The sequence below is a fragment of the Grammomys surdaster genome, unplaced genomic scaffold (genome assembly GCF_004785775.1).
Source record: "Grammomys surdaster isolate TR1022 unplaced genomic scaffold, NIH_TR_1.0 199, whole genome shotgun sequence".
Lineage (NCBI taxonomy): Eukaryota > Metazoa > Chordata > Mammalia > Rodentia > Muridae > Grammomys > Grammomys surdaster.
This window is the reverse complement of record NW_021604644.1, coordinates 1103851-1122906: the sequence shown is the minus strand read 5'-3', so window position 1 is coordinate 1122906 and position 19056 is coordinate 1103851. Positions and strand designations below refer to the sequence as shown.

The window sequence follows — 19056 nt, the reverse complement described above, 5'->3', positions numbered from 1 at the left end:
TCCCTGTCCCACTGAATGTTGGAACTCCTAGATTTCATGGCTCAGAGGATAAAGAATTGTCAGGCTTGTGATTTCAGTCCTCAGAACCCATATACAAATCTGGACACCATAGTACATGTCTTGATTTCGAAATTCCTACAGCAAAATGGGAAGCAGAGATGGGCATGTCCTCCGAAAGATTCTAGGCTATCTAGTCTGAGCAATTGGTGTAGCAGTGAACAAGGGAGACCTTGTAAAATAAAGTGAAAGATGCAACTAACACCAGTGTTTGTTCTTCACCTCACACATACAAGCACATATACATAGATAGCATACATTTAAATTAGTATAGCTGCCATATAGTGAAAATTGGGATTGGATGAAATGAACGCAAGACGTCCCTGGAAAGGTTCCAGAAGTACAAGGAGTAGATTATCAGCTTCAAGATAAGAAGAAGGAGAAAAAGCAGATCATTTGAAATTTAGATGGAAATCCACGTTATCACTATGTATTTACTAGACGGTAACTAGATTAGGCCTAAGGTAGAGGGTGGCGTCTCGGCTCTTGATGTTCTCTCACACTGCCTGGTGCCCCAAGAGCGGATTAATGTTAATGAGATTATTATGACTCGGGTTTCTTACCATCTTGACTGTTTAATGTTTCACTAACAAAAACATGATTAGATTGAGTTATTGACTGTGTCAGAGAATTTGATGTACTAATTTTTAAAATCATGTTGACACTACTGGCCTCCATCTGGCATAAAAGATTTATGTGTGCCATTAAAGTAATGAGAAAAAACTGTTGTTTGATACAGGTGTTTGCTCACTTCATTCGTTTCTGCTCAGAACTTAGTGTATAGGCTTGTTCATGACTAGTTTGTGATAAAAACAATTTTTGGAGAAACAAGTTCATGAAGAAGTTATAAGTTTTCCAGATTTATCAGAATTAGATTTCCTTAAGGACCCACCTTTTCACTTTGATGTTGTCTTTGAGGACAAAGAATTTCTTATATTACATGTAACTAATTTTCCAACCTTAATTTCTTTATGCTTTTGGTATCTTATACAAGGAATTTTTTCCATACAAAGATAATGATAAACAAGATTTTTGTTTTAAACTATGTCATTAATTTTGTTTTTGAGGTAGAATGTTACGTAGCTCAGGTTGGGCTTAAACAAATTATAAAGTTGAAGATGGCCCCAAACTCTTCACCATCTTGTCTCTGTCTCTTGAGCTAGGTAGTATTACAGGTGAACACTGCTACACAGGGTACTAATAGTCTGTTCTTAGGTACCTTACAGCATGAATGTGTGTTGAATGCAGATATATAGTTAATTTTCATAAATGAATTTTATAGCCAATTACTTAAATTTTTATTGTTTCTAATAAGACAATTCTTATTGTTGTCTAATTTTTGCAATTTGGATTTTCTGTTCACAGTTCAACTTTTTGAGATTCAGTTTTCTTCTCTCATGATATCACAGCATTTTCAGATTCCTATTTTATTTTGATTACTTGAATTAAAAAAAATTTGGCTCACTGACCACTTGAAGAAAGAGTTGCTTGAAAATAAGCTTGTTTAACTGGATTTCTCAGTTCTCTGGAGGCAGAAAACATGTAACTAATTTTCCAACCTTAATTTCTTTATGCTTTTGGTATCTTATACAAGGAATTTTTTCCATACAAAGATAATGATAAACAAGATTTTTGTTTTAAACTATGTCATTAATGTGGCAGAAAACACACACTCGCACATGTGCACACACACACACATACACACACACACACACTAAAAGTGTAAAATAATTTAAACACTGTATAAAACAAAACAGTTTCTTCTGTAAAAAAATTTTTCATTGAAAAAATTTCATACACTATATTTTGATATACCATATTGCTTTCCTTCCCTCAACTCTTCCCGGATCCTTCCTACTTCTCTACCCACTACACTTCAAATTTTCTCTCTCTCAAAAATAATAATCAGAACAAACAAAAAATTCCAATAAGATAAAAACCAATAAAATGGGGGGTGGGGGTGTAGTGGGGCTAGAGAGGTGGCTCAGAGGTTAAGAGCACTGACTGCTCTTTCAGAGGTCCTGAGTTCAATTCCCAGTCACATGGGATGGTGGCTCACAGCCATCTGTAATGCAATCCGATGCCCTTTTCTGGTGTGTCTGAAGCAACAGTGTATTCACGTACATAAAATAAATAAATCTTTTTTAAAAACCAATAAAACAAAACAAGATAAAAAACACATGCAAATCCATGGAGTCACTTTCATGTTAGCCAGCTACTCCTGGGCATGGAGCCTGCCCTGGGGTGGCTGATAGACCCAGCAACACTCCCTTAGAGAGAGCTGATTTTCTCTTTACCAAAAGGTATCAGTTGCAAAACGCTTCTTGGTTAAGGGTGGGACCCTAAGTCTACTTCCTTCCTCTGTTTTTCTATTTTTCTGAATGTAAAATGTCATTCAAATTACAATTTTTTGTAAAATTACAAATTTTTAATAGCTTGAATCATATGTGACTCTTTGCTTTACACAAGTTACATACAATTTATGAATTCAAGTTTTCTCAACTATCTAATTAATATAATAGTCTCTAACTCTGAAGGATAGTTGTAAGATTGTTAGTTGAATGTGCTGATGTCCTGCATGACCTATGCAGTAACACAGATGTTCAGTAAGTTAGTTTGGTTATAAGTGGGTTATATCACATTACTCTTCCCAGTTTTCTGACCTGTCATATATCAAAGTGTAAGGTGGGTATTTGGATGTGGATGTGTGCAGGTCAGAGGTCAATGCCAGGTGTCTTTCCCAGTCACCTTAGTTTTTGAGATTGCATCTCTCACTGAATCTGGAGCCTGTCCGTTTAACTAGACTGGCTGGCCAGCAAGCTCTGGGATCCTCCTGTCTTTGTCTCTCCACTGCTGGATCATGCCACTGAGCATGATCCACTTTTTTATGAGGCTGCTGAGGATCTGAAGCCATTTCCTCATGCTTGGATAAGAAACACGTTGCAAACTGAGCCATCTCTCCAGACCTAAAATAAATATTTTGAAAATCATATCTCCCCCCTTTCTCTCTCTCCTAAATCTTAATGTACAGTGAGAAGACTAAGTGGTACTGAACTCGGTGTGTGAAGCAGTGAGTGACAGTGTGGGAGTTGAGGGCTCGGTGCTCTGGTGCCTTAGACCGTCTGTGTGTCAGATATTTACATTAAGATTTATAACCAACAACGTTACAGTTATGGAGTAGCATCAAAAATAATTCTATGGTGGGATCACCACAACATGAGGAACTGTGTTAAAGGGTCCCAGCATTAGGAACGTTGGGAAACACTGCCGTAGTGAGGACCAGGTCCCATGTTGATTCATATTTTCCTTATAATCGCTTAGTGTTTACCCAAGTGGGTAGGCATTGGATAGGCCCTTAACACATAATTTGAGTAAATGAATTAGGTCCTTTTTTTTCTCCTTTGATTTTTCAGTTTCTTTGCCTGTCCTCCACCCCCTCTCCCCCAGGCTCAAAATTGAGCCTAGAGCCCCATGCAAGCTAGGCAAGGACTCTTCTTCTGCTCTGTACCCTCAGTTGTGATTTTTCTCAGTCTTTTTAATAGTTGGTTATTAGTTTAAAAAATACTATGTTTAGTACTGGTTGATACTAAAACAAATGTTAAGTCATACTACTATCAATAACCTTAGAGTACGAGGTAAACATTGACTATATCTTAAATAAAAATAAAGAGTAGTACAGATTTATTTTAATTAAATAGTTATGACTCTAGAGCTCTTAACAGTAAATCATGTGTAGAGTATGTTTGCTGTGGTATTTAAATGTTTACCAGTGGACTTGTGCTTGTGTTTGTAAAGAAATCTGATTAATTATTATGATACCAAATGTTTTCTGCTGTATACAATTTGCTCTCAAAATTGCATGTTATAAAAACACATTAGAAATCCTAAATCAATATTTAATGAAGGCAAATATATGCATAGCCACTCATCTTTTAACCATCAAATACATAATTAGCCATTTTTCAGAATTCTCAATTAACTTAGAATAATTGCTTTTTACAATTATCATCCATATAGAGAAGTATATATTTGACTATATCTTAAGCTTTACACAGGAATTTGAAGATATATCTGAACAAAGTGAAGAAAGAGATAACTAGTTGTTATATGTAGCTATTAGTAATCTGAATGGGTGGGGTGTGTTTTTATGTGAAAGTTTGTACATAGTTTGCAGTTTATATTTGTACACTGCAAAGCTTGTTAAATACTGATTTGATGAACTTACCCTTTTAAAACTTGCTTCCCTTATTATGGCACCAATTGCTCTAACATGTGGCTATTTCTGAAGATCTTTTTTATTTTCATAAGACAGGGTCTCCTGCAAAGGCTGGCCTAGATCTTTCTATGTGGGTGAGAATGGTTGTGAATTCCTGATCCTCCTGCCTCTACCTCTGAGTGCTGGGATTACAGGAACACTCCACCACACTGGTTTATGTCATGCTACTCAGGAGTTCATGAATTCGAGCCCTTTCTATAGAGTTTCAGGGTTTGGCATTACTACCCTCTGCTCTGACTGGTAGAAGAACAGAAATACTTTATCATCTACCATTTCTTCACTGTTACTGTAGACACTATTAGCAAAAGAAAAGAAAACCCCCTTCCTTGTATATCTTGTCTTTGGGAGAGTGGCAGCTGGAAAGAATAGATTTTATTTTTATTTAAATTTTATTCTTTTTTATGGTTCAGGAGACTGAACCCAGGGCCTTGTACATGCCAGTCAAATACTCTACTACAGAGCTATATCCCCAACCCAAAATATATATTTTAAATGATATGTAATTGCCCATATTTGTGGAATATAATTTTTTCAATTACTTTATTTTTAAGATTTATTTATTTATTTAATGGGAAATAAATAACAAAAACCTTTCATTTGCAATAATGTGGATGAATCTGAAGCTGTCTTCAGACACACCAGAAGAGGTCATTGGATCCCCTCACAGCCTGTTGTGAGCCTCTCTGTGGGTGCTGAGAACTGAAACAGCAGTCAGTGCTCTTAGTCTCTGGCCGCTGCTTCAGCCCTAGGTGTGATGTTTTTAATGTAGCTGTACCTTTGCTGTGGTGCAGCCAGGCACTCCTGTCATGTCAGCCCTTTGTCATATTGCTGTGGTGAGAACGTTCACAGTCCTCTAGCTGTTTGTGCACATACCCTGAAGTGTGGTTAAGTGTAGTTCTGCTACTGAACAGTAGCACCAGAACTCACTCCTGCAGAACTGTAGTTTTGTGCCTATTGAACAACCTCTCAATCTTTTCTTCCTCACCTCCCCAGATTGTGGTAACAATTATTGTATGTTGGGCATCTACGAGAGCAGCCGTTTTAGACTCTGATGTAAATGAGGTCATTCAGCATTGTTCCTTCTGTGCCTGGCATAGTGTCCTTCAGATTCATCCACATTATTGCAAAGGAAAGGGTCTTGTTATTTTTTCTTGGATGAATACTTTTCAATTGTACGTATGCGTATCTGCCACCAGGTTTTCATTACCAGCTCACCACTGGTGAACACTTAAGTCAGCTTTGTATTTTGGTTTTGCAAACAGTGCTGTGATACTCATGGAAATAAAGATAAAAGCTGCTTTGATAATTATTTTATTTCCTTTGAATATATGCTTCCAAGTGGGACTTCTGGATCATAGGGTGACCACTTTTGTGTGTAGGAACCTCCATACCATTTTTTATGATGGCTATTCTAATTTAGATTCTCACACAAAGAATGTCTAAGAGTTCCCCTTTCTCTACATCTTTGTTAGCATTTGTCATTTTTTTAAGATTTTTTTTATTATTTATTTGCTTTTATGTATATGAGTATACTGTTGCTTTCTTCAGATACAACAGAAGAAGGCATCAGATCCCATTACAGATGGTTGTGAGCCACCATGTGGTTGCTGGGAATTGAACTCAGAACCTCTGGAAGAGCAGTAGTGCTCTTAACGGCTGAGCCATCTCTCCAGCCCCCTGTTAATTTTTTAAGATAGATTTTTTTTTAAAGTAAATAAATATCTAGTATAGTTTGACGGTTACACTTGCCATGAGGAAAAGTAAGCCAAATATAGGGATCAAAAATCCTAGGAATGAACTTTTATATCAGCATTGGTTCTGGAAGTCCCAGATAACAGTTTAGGGAGGCCATGAAACAACTGAAGGCATAAACTAAGTAAAATCATCCAGGCATGGGGGAAATCTGGTGTGAAGACTGAGGTGGGAGGATGTCTTGAAGACTGAGGTGGGAGGATGTCTGGCATGTCCACCAGGTGCTAAGGAAGTTGTGCGGCTCATGTGAGGAAGGAGGATGCAGGATGAAGTCAGGTTCCAGCTGGTCAGGCCCTGGGAGGCCCTGCAGGAGACAGGCACTCAGAGTTGGGCGGAAAGCTCTAGAAGATTCTGAGCATATAGTGACCTGAGACAACCTGAAGACACCTCTTGTATATTATAACAATGAAAGTCTAGAAGGGGCACAGATAGGAAGAACAAACAGATGAAGCAGTCAGCTAGTGTAAGCATTGAGGTACTGTTTGTTAGACAAGTTTTTGTGTGGCTTCTACTGGTAAGAAATGACCAGATGTCTTCTTACTGACACAGAGAACAATAGACGAAAGAAATGGTTCCACTAATGTCTAACTTAGTGGACCAATGAGCTTATTAGGGTTACTTACAGGAGTATGGATGAGTTGTAGGCAGCTTCATCCCTAAAAGAGTCCACCTCAACTTGGGCCACAACCTACAGAAGCTGCATCCCTGGAGTTCCCTGACTTTAAGGCATCTTGATAGGTCAGAGAGGCCCTTCTACCCAGCAGTAGACCTAGCAGGAAGAGCCTTGTAGTTCTTCTAAGTTTCAAGAGTGTCCTCAGAGTTGTTAGTTGTTTACTTCCTGAGCCTTTTAATTCTGTTAACTTCCTGTTAACAAGCCTCTTTCCAGGATAGAATATTTTAACTTGGGAGACATTTACAACATCAGTTCAGGTACACACCATACCTTCTTCCCCACAGGAGTTAGTCTCAGGGCCTATGGGGCCTGATTGTTACCTGTTGTAACTCTACCAGATGATTCTCACTCACGTGTAATAGAATACGAAGCTGCTGGATAGCAGCACTAACATGGAGCACACTTAGAAAACGTTACACATGCACACACTTTAAACACAGAGAAACATTTCATAGTGTAAGGCAATACAATAAACGCCATGCATTTACCACTCATCCATGTCACATCCTCATATTTGTCACAGTTCCTTTTCTTTTTTTCAAGGATGCTGATAGTTCTAGTAAAGCTTAGGGTGCGGCCTTCCTACATCCCACTTCCCATCCCCCACTTCATCTGAATGAAATCTTTGCCTGACTTAGGTATAACTGTATATAAGTAATTATTTTTGTATTTCACCTCCTCTTTCTTAATTTTCTTGTAGTATTAACTGCCACACCATAGGGTATACATATTTAAAGTATCTAATCTTTAATCTGTGTTTTTTTCTGTGTCTGTTAATGATAAAACTATCCCCATAATCAAGGACACGCATACTTATTAACTCCAACGGCTTCTCTCTGTACTCTGACGCCCTGTGCCTTCTTGGTCTCTGTCTACCACATCCTTCTGTTCTCTTCCCTGGCCCACTAACTGCGATTCTGCTGCTCTCCATTAGAGGATATATTTCTTAGAATTTTATATAATCTATACAGTATATGATAACATAATCATACAACATACAATCCAGTTTCTTTTACTCTGTGAATATTCTGAAGTTTATCCCTCTTGTTCTATATATCCATATTTAATTTTTAAAATTATTGAATAGCATTGCATTATATGACTATAACATAGTTTATCTGTCTACCTGTTAGTGGCCATTTGGTTTGTTTATTGTTTTGTCTATTATAAATAAAGCTGCTGGAAACAGTTTCGTATAGACAAAGAATTTACTTTACTTGGGTGAATAACCTAGGAACAGAATAATAGCAAAGTTATTACTTCACTTTTAAAGAAACTGCCTGCTTCTTAAAACAGTTGTTCTATTTTATTCCCACCTAGTTTTCATGTCCTTGTAGACAATTTATCAGGTTGGTATTTTTAATCTTAGCTACCTTAGAATGTTTGTAATCTGTCTTGTAACTTTATTCATTTCCCCAAAGAATAGTTAATAATTTGCTTTTTTTGTTTGCTTTTGTTTTGAGACAGGGTCTGGCTGTGTTGTTGGGATTGGCCTCTAATTCCTGATCCTCCTACCTTACCACTATTTCCACTTCAGTTGAGGTGGTTCTTCTTCTATTGCAGTGTCTCCTCCCTTGCGTTGCTAGCTATCACTGCTGTTTGAGTAGTTGAACTAGAGCTTATTGTATTCATCTTTTGCTATTTTTTTCAAGTGATATTATAGCCTTTGTATGTTTAAGAGACTTAGGCAGTCCAGGCGTTGGTGCCGTTTGCCTTTAATCCCAGCATGCAGGAGGCAGAGACAGGTGGATCTATGCCTGGTCTACAGAGTGAGTTCCAGGACAGCAGAGGCTGCACAGAGAAACCCTGTCTCAAAAAAGAAACAAACAAAACAAAGAACCTTGGGCTTGTGCGTCTGCCTCTTTCCACGGCTGCTGCCTTGTATTTCAGTTCACTCTTCCCTCACTGTGCCCCTACAATGTTCGGTTGCCACTTGCAGTGTCGTGGTGGTGATGTGAAAGCCTGTGAAGTGCCCATGTAGTTCCGTTTCTGATGAGATTCTAGTAAATGCCTTTGTGTGGATCCATCTTTTTGTGTTCCGTCTTTCCTTTAAAGATCTTAACATGCTCGGAGTGCAGTTCTAATTGGATGAATTCTTTTACTTTTTTTTTGATAGAAACTTCACCATGTGTAGACTTCTGCAGCCTTTTTTCTTTTTGTGCTTGGAAGACATTGACTGTCCTCTCACGTGGACTCCTGTGAGAACTTCTCCTCACCCTCTCTTTGCCTTTCTTCTCACTGCTCTGACTGCTTTCCTTATGTCACACATTTGGAGGCATACAGAGGATGTGGTGCATTTTCTTCACTGTCCTATGCTTTCAGTTTATTGAGCTTTGACTTCTTGTTGCATTGGTTTGGGGCCATTATTTTCTTGTTAGTTAATATGCTTTCCTATCCCTTCCCCTCCCTTCTCCAAGAACTCCAGTACATGTGCATTTGCTTGAATGTCACCACACAGCTGAGTGGTACTTCCCTTTCATTTTGTTTATAGTCTCTGGCATAGTGTCTAGTCTGTCATTAGTCCACTAATATATTCTCATCTCACACACATGGACATTTTCTCTTGGGTTTTTTAAAGTACTATCCTTACTGATTCCTAATTTTCCAAACATGTGAAATGTAGTTGTAATAGTGTACTATCTCTTTCTACTGTATTAGCAGCCATGTCAATCAGGTCTAATTTGGATCTGCTATTATTCTCCCCACTACGGTTTCTGTTCTGTGTCTACATCTGCCTGGTGATGTTTGATCTTGTTAACTGCTCTATGTTTCTAGGATAGTATAATATTTATGTAATTTTGTTTTGGACTGCCATTAAGTTACTTAGAACCAGTGTGGTGATGCTACGTCTTAGTTTAGTGATTCACTAATTGTTGGCTAGCTAGAGTAGTGCTCAGTCTTCTCCATTCCTCCTCCTCCTCTCGGGACTCAGCCTTTCTGAGTGCCGTTCAGTGCTGTGTGAGTGAAAGGTTCCTAGTATAGCTGGGACGGTTGACCCCAGCCTTGGATGGCTTCCTCACATTGAGGTTCTGGTCTGTTTTCTACTGAACACTTTCTAGCAGAAGCTCTGGGTATCTCCAGGGATACATGTTTCTTTTCTCCTCAGTGCTTGAGTCTCAGAACTCTGCTGTCCTTGGACAACAGGACAAGCCAGCCAGTCACTAAGGTTTTGAAACTGAAGTAGAATAGACTTTCTTTCTTCTGTGGGACAAGGACATCTAGCACTAAGAAAGAGTTTTATAACCAATTTTTATAAGAAAATGAAGGTGCTTGAAATTGTTACTGTTTGAGTTATTGAAGAAGCAGCATGGTCTTCCTAGAAATGTCGTCAGCCCCACTTCTCCACAGACAGCTGTCACGGAACTTGTTGAGAACAGACATATCGGAGGCTCACTTAGAGATTCTGGTTCAGTAGGTTTCAGAGCTCATTTAGAAGGGTAGGGCCTGTAGGAAGTCTACTCAGTTCTGTAAGCAACACAGATGTACAAGAGTAAAGCCAGACAGGGACATGGAGTGTGACTTTCATGGTCTTACTAGGAGACAGAGGGAATTCTAGGTCTACTTTTTTATTTTTAAAAAGGATGTTTGGGAAGGAAAAAAAGCAATAGAAAAGATATAATGTGACAAACAGTATGAAAGCAAGAAAAGTAGACAACATTTCAGAGGGAGGAAATCAGCAGGGAGGGCAGGGGAGGTAGTAAATCAAGGCAGGCAGGCAAGTAGCAGCTTCTTAATTGGAGGTGAGAAAAAGGAAGTTACACTAGGCTATTGTGAGTTCAGAAGACTTTTACTTTATTTTTGCTTTAAAATGTTTATGGGCTTAATCTGGCCTCTGGATCTTTGACCTCTGTCCTAATTGGCATGAGCCAATTAGGAGTGGATTGCATGTAAGGCATCATGTTGTCTTCCTCTAGGAAGGATAGATGCTGCTATGGCCTTTGGCCCAGTGTTTGCACCCAGTGTCTAAGCAAGTTCTGTACAGTGTGGTTAAATATGGAAAAGATATGTGTCCTGCTGCTGATGAAGTGCAGACCAAGAGAGCTTTGATTTAGTATGTCCTAGTTCCTTAAACCTGTTTTTCAAGGACACCAGGCTACTCCTTTGTGAAGCCTATCCAGATCTCTGCAGTGACACAGATTTCCTTTGGGTGTGTTTCTTACCCCCTTTCAATTTTGAAATTTTCCTTAATACAGAATCAAAAGCAAAACAGGAGCTCTGTGGTTCTGCTCTCTGTATCATCTGTTAGCGCTACACCATCTGCCCCAAACAGTGGGCCTGAGCCTCTCTTGTTCTTGCCATACATGTATTTTTATATCCTTTTATTGTTCTTAACTTTTTCACCAGCCTCCGCTCATTCTGGCTCTTCCTTGCATGACTCTCCTTGTTTCACACCGCTCTTTTGGGTTCCCTTGACTTCCCTCCCTCCCCGCTCTCTTTCCGGTAAGTGTCTTAGGATTCTGCACCTTCCATACTGTACTCTACACATACTTGATTCCTTAGATGTCACTTTTTTCAGATGAGATTTATTTGCTGTTATAGTTTTTACAGGATGAAAGAGTTTCTTTAAAAGAAAAAAATCTTATCATAGTATAATTTATGCTGTGGCACCGTACAGCCTTTTTCCTCAAAGCTTATAAAATTAACTTTCCCTAGGACTCACTTACCACAGTATTCTTCTCCTCTGGAACTGACTGTCAGTCACTCCATACTCATGAGTACCCTCTCACAGAGCTTATTCCTACCACAGGCGTTTATGTTGGTATGTCAGAATTCGTCCCAAGGAAGTGGTGTTTCCATTATTTCCTCCACCCACTGAAAGAGAAAGATTCACAGGTCACTAACTCAGAGCTCACTGCATCCCATTCCTACACAGGGGCTTCAACCATGTCAGTCTTTAGGTTGGCTTTCGCTTCCATCAGTGTAAATCTCTTCTCTGAAAGCATTAAACTCTGAACACTAGTCTATGTACTGTAGAATACTTAGAGCATGAATATACTCCTAAGCAATTACACTTAGATACTCACGTACCACAGTAGATAGCATTCTAGAAGGCTACGTGGCCTCGCCTCAGTTATACCACTGCCCTTCCACTAGAGGCATCTCCATCCTGACATTCATGGCAGGTACTTATTGTCTTCTCTGTGTAACTTTGCCTCCAAATAAGTCCTTCAGACTGCATTTAATTCAGCCTGCCTCAGAGCACACTATAGAGACTGAACTAAGCAGACTGAGTCTTTGTGACTGGCTTGCAATTTACTTCTGTTGCCTGTAACAGTGCCTTCTAATCCATGTTTTGAAGTGGGTCTGTTCAGCACTAATTGTTGCTGTATTATGTTCTGCCAGATTTAAATTGCCACATTTTTTTCCTGAGACATTCTGTACCTTGTTTGTGAGAGTGCATGAGTTTGCTCTGGATATTTTCTTTCCTTGTTGAGTTTTGATATCAAGGCACTAGCCTTTGGCCACTTCCATGAGGGATTTGTGTAATTTCTTACAATATTTGGTAAAACTGACCAGTGACAGACAATTCCTGCTGGTTTTGGTCTGTAGTTTGATTGCCTGTTATTTAACATGGGAAAGGAAGAAGTAGAAGAGTTTCAAAAAATATATACATTTATTTTATTTCATCATAGTTGGGTATAGTGTCCAGTGCTTGTAATCTCTGCATGCAGGAGGATCCAGAAACTCAAGTCCAGCCTCAGCTATATAGCAAATTTGAGGCTATTCTGGGCTGGTTGAGACCCCATCCAAAAAAAACAGTATTAATACTTAAGTGATCATTTAGGTTTTGATTTTATCAGTTTGATAAATTATAGTTTTATGGAAATTTATCCATTTCAGCTAACTTCTAATTTATTGGCATAAATTTATTCGCAATTTCCTTTTTTTGTTGTTATTTTGTTTTGTTTTAGGTTTTGTTTTGTTTTGAAGATAGGGTTTCTCAGTGTAGCCCTGACTGTCTTGGAACTCACTCTGTAGACCAGGCTGAACTTGAGCTTAGAGATCTGTCTGCCTCTGCTTCCCCAGTGCTGGGATTAAAGGGCGAACCACTATGCCTAGGTTTTTTCATAATTTCTTATTGCCATTTTAATTCTTTAAGATTGTAGTGGTGCTCCCTTCATTATGATGTTGGTTATTTGTATTTATTTTTAAAACTACTTTTGTGAGGTTTATCAATTTTATTACTCTTTCCAAAAATAATTTTGGCTTTCTTAACTTGTGTTGTATTTGTATCTTTTTCTCTCTTTAAGTTTATTCACATCTTTATAATTTTCTCCTTTTTATATTTGCCTTTGTTTTTATATTTTATAGGTTCTTGAGATGGATATTTATTTAGATTGCTAATTTCTGGCCTTTCTTTTCTTGTTTTTCAAATGAATGTAACAGGAAAGCCCAGAGAAAGCTTTCTATGTCAGCTGAATGAATGGGAGGCTTAGTATGAAGAAGATAAGCCAGCCTGAGGGTCAGCAGTTAGTTTCTCGTGGGTGAGTGGCATGCAGAATGTTAGGGAGTTTAAAAGCCTGAGTGGACTTTGGCAAGCATCTGAAAGAAAAAGACCAAAGGAAAGAAGAAGGAGGAGAAGGAGAAAGAGAGGAGAAAAGGAGAAGGAGAGAAGAAGAAGAAGAGGAAGGGGAGGAGAAGGAGGAAGAGGAGGAGGAGGAGGAGGAGGAGGAGGAAGAAGAAGAAGAAGAAGAAGAAGAAGAAGAAGAAGAAGAAGAAGAAGAAGAAGAAAGGAGCTAGCTGTCTTAGTGTTCTTTTTCTGTGAAGAAACACCATGATGAAAGCAACTTTTATAAGAGAAGGCATTTAATCAGGGTTTGCTTACATTTTCAGAAGTTTAGTCTTTTATCATTGTGGGAAGCATACTGCATGCAGACAGCCTTTGTGCTGGTGGGGTTGAGAGTTGATACATCCTGATCCTCAGAACAGAGAGAGCCACTGGGCCTCCATTAGGTTTTTGAAACCTCAAAACATATCTTAAGTGACACACTACTTCACAAAAGGCCATGCCTACTCCAACAAGGCCACACCACCTCCTAATCCTTCGAAAGTAGTGCCATTCCCTGATGTCTAAGCATTCAAATATATGGGCCATTATTATTCAAACACCACAGGGGCTTACCCAGCTGAAAGTTGTGGAAGCTCTTAGGGACTGCCTAGTCCCTCTTTCTTTTGGGGGATTGGTAATAATGTTTCTATTGAATTGGGAATTTGCATTTCCAAACACTGAAGAACCTTGTCCCTAGTTGGTTTTTGATTGATCAATTAAGATGCCAGTGGCCAATTGTTAGGCAAAGGGAGTTGGGGCAGTACCCTTAGATTTACACAGACAAGGACACAGGGAGAGTGGAGAATCACTGTGACTGGGGTGGGGGACTGGCGCTGGGAAGTGCCCCCCCCCAAAGGGCTTCGCAGAAGCATCTTGGGCAACATAGACCAATGGGCCTCACAGGAGGTAACAGGGCAGCAAAGTTAAAGGTAGATGTAGAAGGTGTAGAGCCAGGAGTACTAGAGGGAAAAGTATGCTAGCTGAGGGAGAATTAGAACTGTCCAACCTTTAAGTACCAAGGCATTTCAGAAATAAACTAATGTGTATGTATGTGTGTCTTTCATTTGAGGATCCGAAGATCTGCAGGGTGGTAGCTGGAAATGCGACCCACTGGGAGGATAAAGCAGAGTAGCCAAACCCCACACTACGTTCTCTAATATATGTATAGTTGGAGAAGTATATTTCTAATTCTTGTTTTACAGAACACTGTAAGTTTTAACATGTGTTACTTTTCTTTGCATTCAGGTTATAGGATTTTAATTTTCATTATGATTTCTTTCTTTACCTACTGTCTTTACTATTTAGAACTTTTTTCCTTGTAGACATATACTGTGTATGTGTGTATTTCTATTAATGATTTCAAATTTAACTTTATGCTCAGAAAACATGCTGTGTATGTCAATGTTTTTGAAATTTGTGAAAGTTGCTTTAATATTGTTTGCTTTTTACATACATATTTTGTTTGTTAGGTTACTGTTCTAAGCAACTTAAATCAAGCTATGTTAATCTTATTGTTCAAACACTCTTTACCTAACATACCCTTGCCACTTGTTCTATTAGCTACTGAAGCTTTTAAGACCTTTCATTATGATCATGGATTTCTTTAAAACTTTTGGGCTGGGGATATGGCTCAGTGGATAAAAACATTTACCACCTAAGCATTAGAAACAAACTTTACATACCGTCTTAGTGTTTCTGTGGCTAGGAAGAGACACCATGACCAAGACAACTCTTATAAAGGACGACATTTAATTGGGGCTATCTTACAGGTTCAGGGATTTAGTCCATTATCATCAAGGTGGGAAGCATGGCAGCATCCAGGCAGGCATGGTGCAGGAGGAGCTGAGAGTTCTATATCTTAATCTAACTGCATCCAGGAGTAGACTAACTGTCTCCTAGGCAACTAGGAGGAGAGACACAAAGCCCACCCCACAGTGACACACTTCCTCCAACAAAGCCACACCTCCTAATAGTGCCACTCCCTGTGCCAACCATTCAAACCATCACAGTTACCAAGAACTCACATAAGACAGGCAGGCATGGTGGCTATCTGTCACCCTAGTACTTGAAAGGCAGAGACAGGGAATGCATAGAACAAGCCATCTGGCTGGAATAGCTGGAATCAGTATACTCCAGTTCAATCAGAGACCCTAGCTCAAAAAATAAAGTGAAGAACAGGCCAGGAAGACACTTTATCAAATTTGTGCCTCACCACATGCATCAGCACACACATGCACTCCCACACATCCAAACTTGCAAACACATACAAACACACATGTATGAGGAAAACAGTTGTGCTTCTGTCTGTTTTTGTATTATATGTAGTCTGTCTGTCTGTGTTAATTATATATTTCTGAAGAGAATCTTATTATAAAGTGATTCTCTGTTTCTGGTGATGAGCTAACTTCTAGAGTGTTTCTATCTGACAGTAATGTTTCTGTAGCAAGTTGTTCTTGGGAGAGGAATGTAAGGGTTTATGTGTTTTCTTTCTTTCTTTCTTTTTATTTTTTTACTCTTAGTTTGAACCATTTTGTTTTATGTTTTAAATGTATCTTTGTTTATACTATCTGAAAATAATCTTTGTTTTATAACTAATATTTGTTTAAATACTATTTAATATAATTGGTGATTATATCTTTTGTTCTATTATATACTTTCTTTTTAATATAGGGTGTATGTCTATATACCAAGTTTGTCCACGGAGGCCAAAGAGGTCATCAGATCCCCTGGAACTGGAGTCTAGACAGTTGTGAGCTGTCATGTGGGTGCTGAGAATTAAACCTGGGTCCTCTAGAAGAGCAGGGAGTGCTCTTACTTGCTGAGCCAAGTTTCTAGCCAATATTACATGTGGTTTTCTTCTCCTCTGTTGATTCTTGTTTCATTTTCACTTTTACTTTACTCATTTTAGAGTTATATACTTTTATTAGAAGTTGCAGAATATATTTGTGCTTTAGCAATACAGATCATTTGGGTCTTTAGAATATTTTAGTTCCATATTTATCCCACAAGATAAATGCTAGCTGTACAGCATTTATTATGTAGTAGTCCCGTGTAATAAAGGCAAAGTTATTACATAAATTCAAAGTTTAAGGGCATGGATTCTAAACTAGCCAAGAGAGAGATATGGGAAATTGAAAATTTGTATGCCCCTGTACTAGACAATTTGTAATCATTTCCATTCATGACCATTATAGCAAATTATTCTGAGAAGAAATAGGTCTTATGTTGAGAGATGGTACTGGTAATATTTCTCTTTTTCATTTATAGCAACTGCGCTCCAATATCCGAGAAATGGAGAAACTTTGCTTGAAGGTGCACAAGGATGATCTGGTCCTTCTGAAGCGAATGATAGATCCTGTCAAGGAAGCAGCAGCGACAGCCACAGCAGAGTTTCTCCAGCTCCACTTGGAATCTGTTGAAGAACTCAAGAAGCAAGTCAAGGACGAAGAAGTGTTACTACAGCCTTCTCTGACCAGATCCACAACTGTTGATGGTAACATACACATCTTACTCTTGATTCTACTTGGCACAGTTAGTGAAAGTTCACCTCCTCAGCTGTAATGGAGAGAGAGAGGCCCTTGTAAATCCTTGTAGTCTTGCTAGGCCAACTTCAGACCGTCTAGACATGTGTACCCTGGAAATTTTGCAAGATAAGATTGTGTGGATTGGAGCTTTGCGGCTTCAAGTACCTGCCTGCTTGTATTGTGAAGAGAAGTTTAAGTTACTCCTAAAGATAATGCTGTCCTTGTGTGCATTGTGCCTCTTTCTGCCCTCCAGTGCAGGGCAGGCTGTCCGGTAGCTGTCCTTGTGTGCAGTGTGCCTCTTTCTGCCCTCCAGTGCAGGGCAGGCTGTCCGGTAGCTGTCCTTGTGTGCAGTGTGCATGTCTCTCCTCTGCAGTACAGGCAGGAGGCAGGATTCTCATCAGGCCCTGATGTCACTGTTGGATTTCTCTCCTGATAACATGAAAAATGTATGTGTGTTCATGCTGTCAACTTTTGTGAAATAATATTCTAAGAAACAGTCCTATGAACACAGTTATGTCATTTCTAAGAGTGTGTTTGATAATCCTTGGTAACACAATGCTAATATTTTTATGCAGAAAAAATTGGCATCATGGTACTTCAAAGTAGCTGTTTTTGTTTGGTGGGGAGGTTTGGTTTAGAGCAAGTCTTATAAGTAGTGAGCAGAATAACTAATAAGTTTTCTGTAACTGAGTTATCTCCTAGGAAGCCAAAATTTTAATCACCAAAAATTACATTTGTGAAGTGTGTCAGCTTTATTTTATAACTGCTGCCCTTGTTTCCTTTTCTGTTGTATTATTAATTTATTACATCTCATATTTTATACATTTTTTAATCCTTATTAAAAAAAATATGGGCTTCAAAGGAGTTAAGATGGAGAATTTAAGGGACCTATAGCTGGCCAGGTTTTCTTTTTTATCCACCAGACCACTCTTGTTACCGTCCCCTGTCTCTGGATTAAAATGTGTGCATGTTCACTGCTAATGATTTAGTACTTTGCAAGGGGATGCAGAAACATTTAGACTGCCTAGCAGAGTTTTTGGGTAACCTTTTTTGTGGTCTTTGAACCTTGCACAGTGCTTCGCATAACATAACATAGCAAACTGTTCATAGATGTGTTATAAATACAAACAAATAAGTAAATACATGACATGGACAGTTTTCCCTTTTTGGATGTGTTGCAACATGGTGCTGCATATGTGCAATCCAGCACTGGGAAGTTGGGCTAGGGCGAGCAATTGGGACTTCAAGGCCATCCTGGGCTACACAAGCCTTTTCTTATAAGCCAAACCAAATCAAAAAATAAAATAAATAAAAAAGTGCTCAGTCACTTCTCTGCATAGGTAGTGCTAAACTGTAAGCACTCAGCCCTTAGAGAATGTGTGGGGGTCATGCTTTTTGGGAGTTTGTGTTGCTGTTTTCACAGCTCTATGTTATCACTGCCGTATTGGTATAGAGGAGGTTGCTCCTGCCATGGAGCAAGAACTGCTGCTCTCTAGGCCTTGTCTGCCCATTTGTTGATGGACTAGCTTCTATACCGAGACTGTATGAGACCTATGACAGTGCTGACGACAGTAACAATGAAGGTAACAGCGCTGTCTGGAAAGAGGAGCTGGCATCAGCCTCCTGTTATGTAGCTTCACGTGGCTCATCACTACTGTTTGCATCTGAAGCAAAATACTTGAATTCATCCAGGGTTTCTCTCACAATAGTAATGCTTTAATTTGCATTTTATCACTGCATTGTATATGTTTATCCAAGTGCAACTATTTGTGCTCTGTGCACTTGAGTATATATTACTGGGGAGTTACCTGGTCACCCACTCCCTGTCACTTACCCTTTGCCATAATCAGAAGGCTAGTGTGAAACCTAGGACCTGGAAGAACTGGAGGAAGCATGTGTATTAAAGAAATGAAAACAGTTAGCACAGAGACAGAGGATGGGGCAAGAAACAGCATGGGAACCTAACTTTCAACTCTGTCGATTCTCAAACTTGTGATTCATGGACTATCAGATGGTCTGAGCTGTGCTGATTGTGATGGGGAGCTCAGTGCTGATGTAACTGAGGCCACACCTAAGGTGTAGCTGACACTGAGCGGAGACTTCAGGTTCTCACTGCTCACCGGCTCACCTCAAGTCCACTGTTCATGCAAAGCAGGCTCTGACAGCACCCTAGCATTTCATAGAAGAAGCAACTCCTCGGTTGCCTTAAATGCAGGAACTCTAC

General features: G+C 39.2%; 1 protein-coding gene across 2 annotated transcripts in view; it reads left to right on the top strand.

The window, feature by feature from the left end:
- Stx17 (syntaxin 17) overlaps nt 1-19056 on the top strand; it is a 54634-nt gene that overhangs the window by 16869 nt on the left and 18709 nt on the right. The window contains exons 1-2 of one of the 2 annotated variants that reach the window (XM_028770263.1): nt 14454-14516; nt 16576-16801. In XM_028770263.1, coding sequence (XP_028626096.1) covers nt 14469-14516; nt 16576-16801 — 274 coding nt within the window. In that variant the 5' untranslated portion in view covers nt 14454-14468. Of the gene's footprint in view, nt 1-14453; nt 14517-16575; nt 16802-19056 lie in introns of those variants that run through there. The other variant, XM_028770262.1, reaches the window with a different exon arrangement.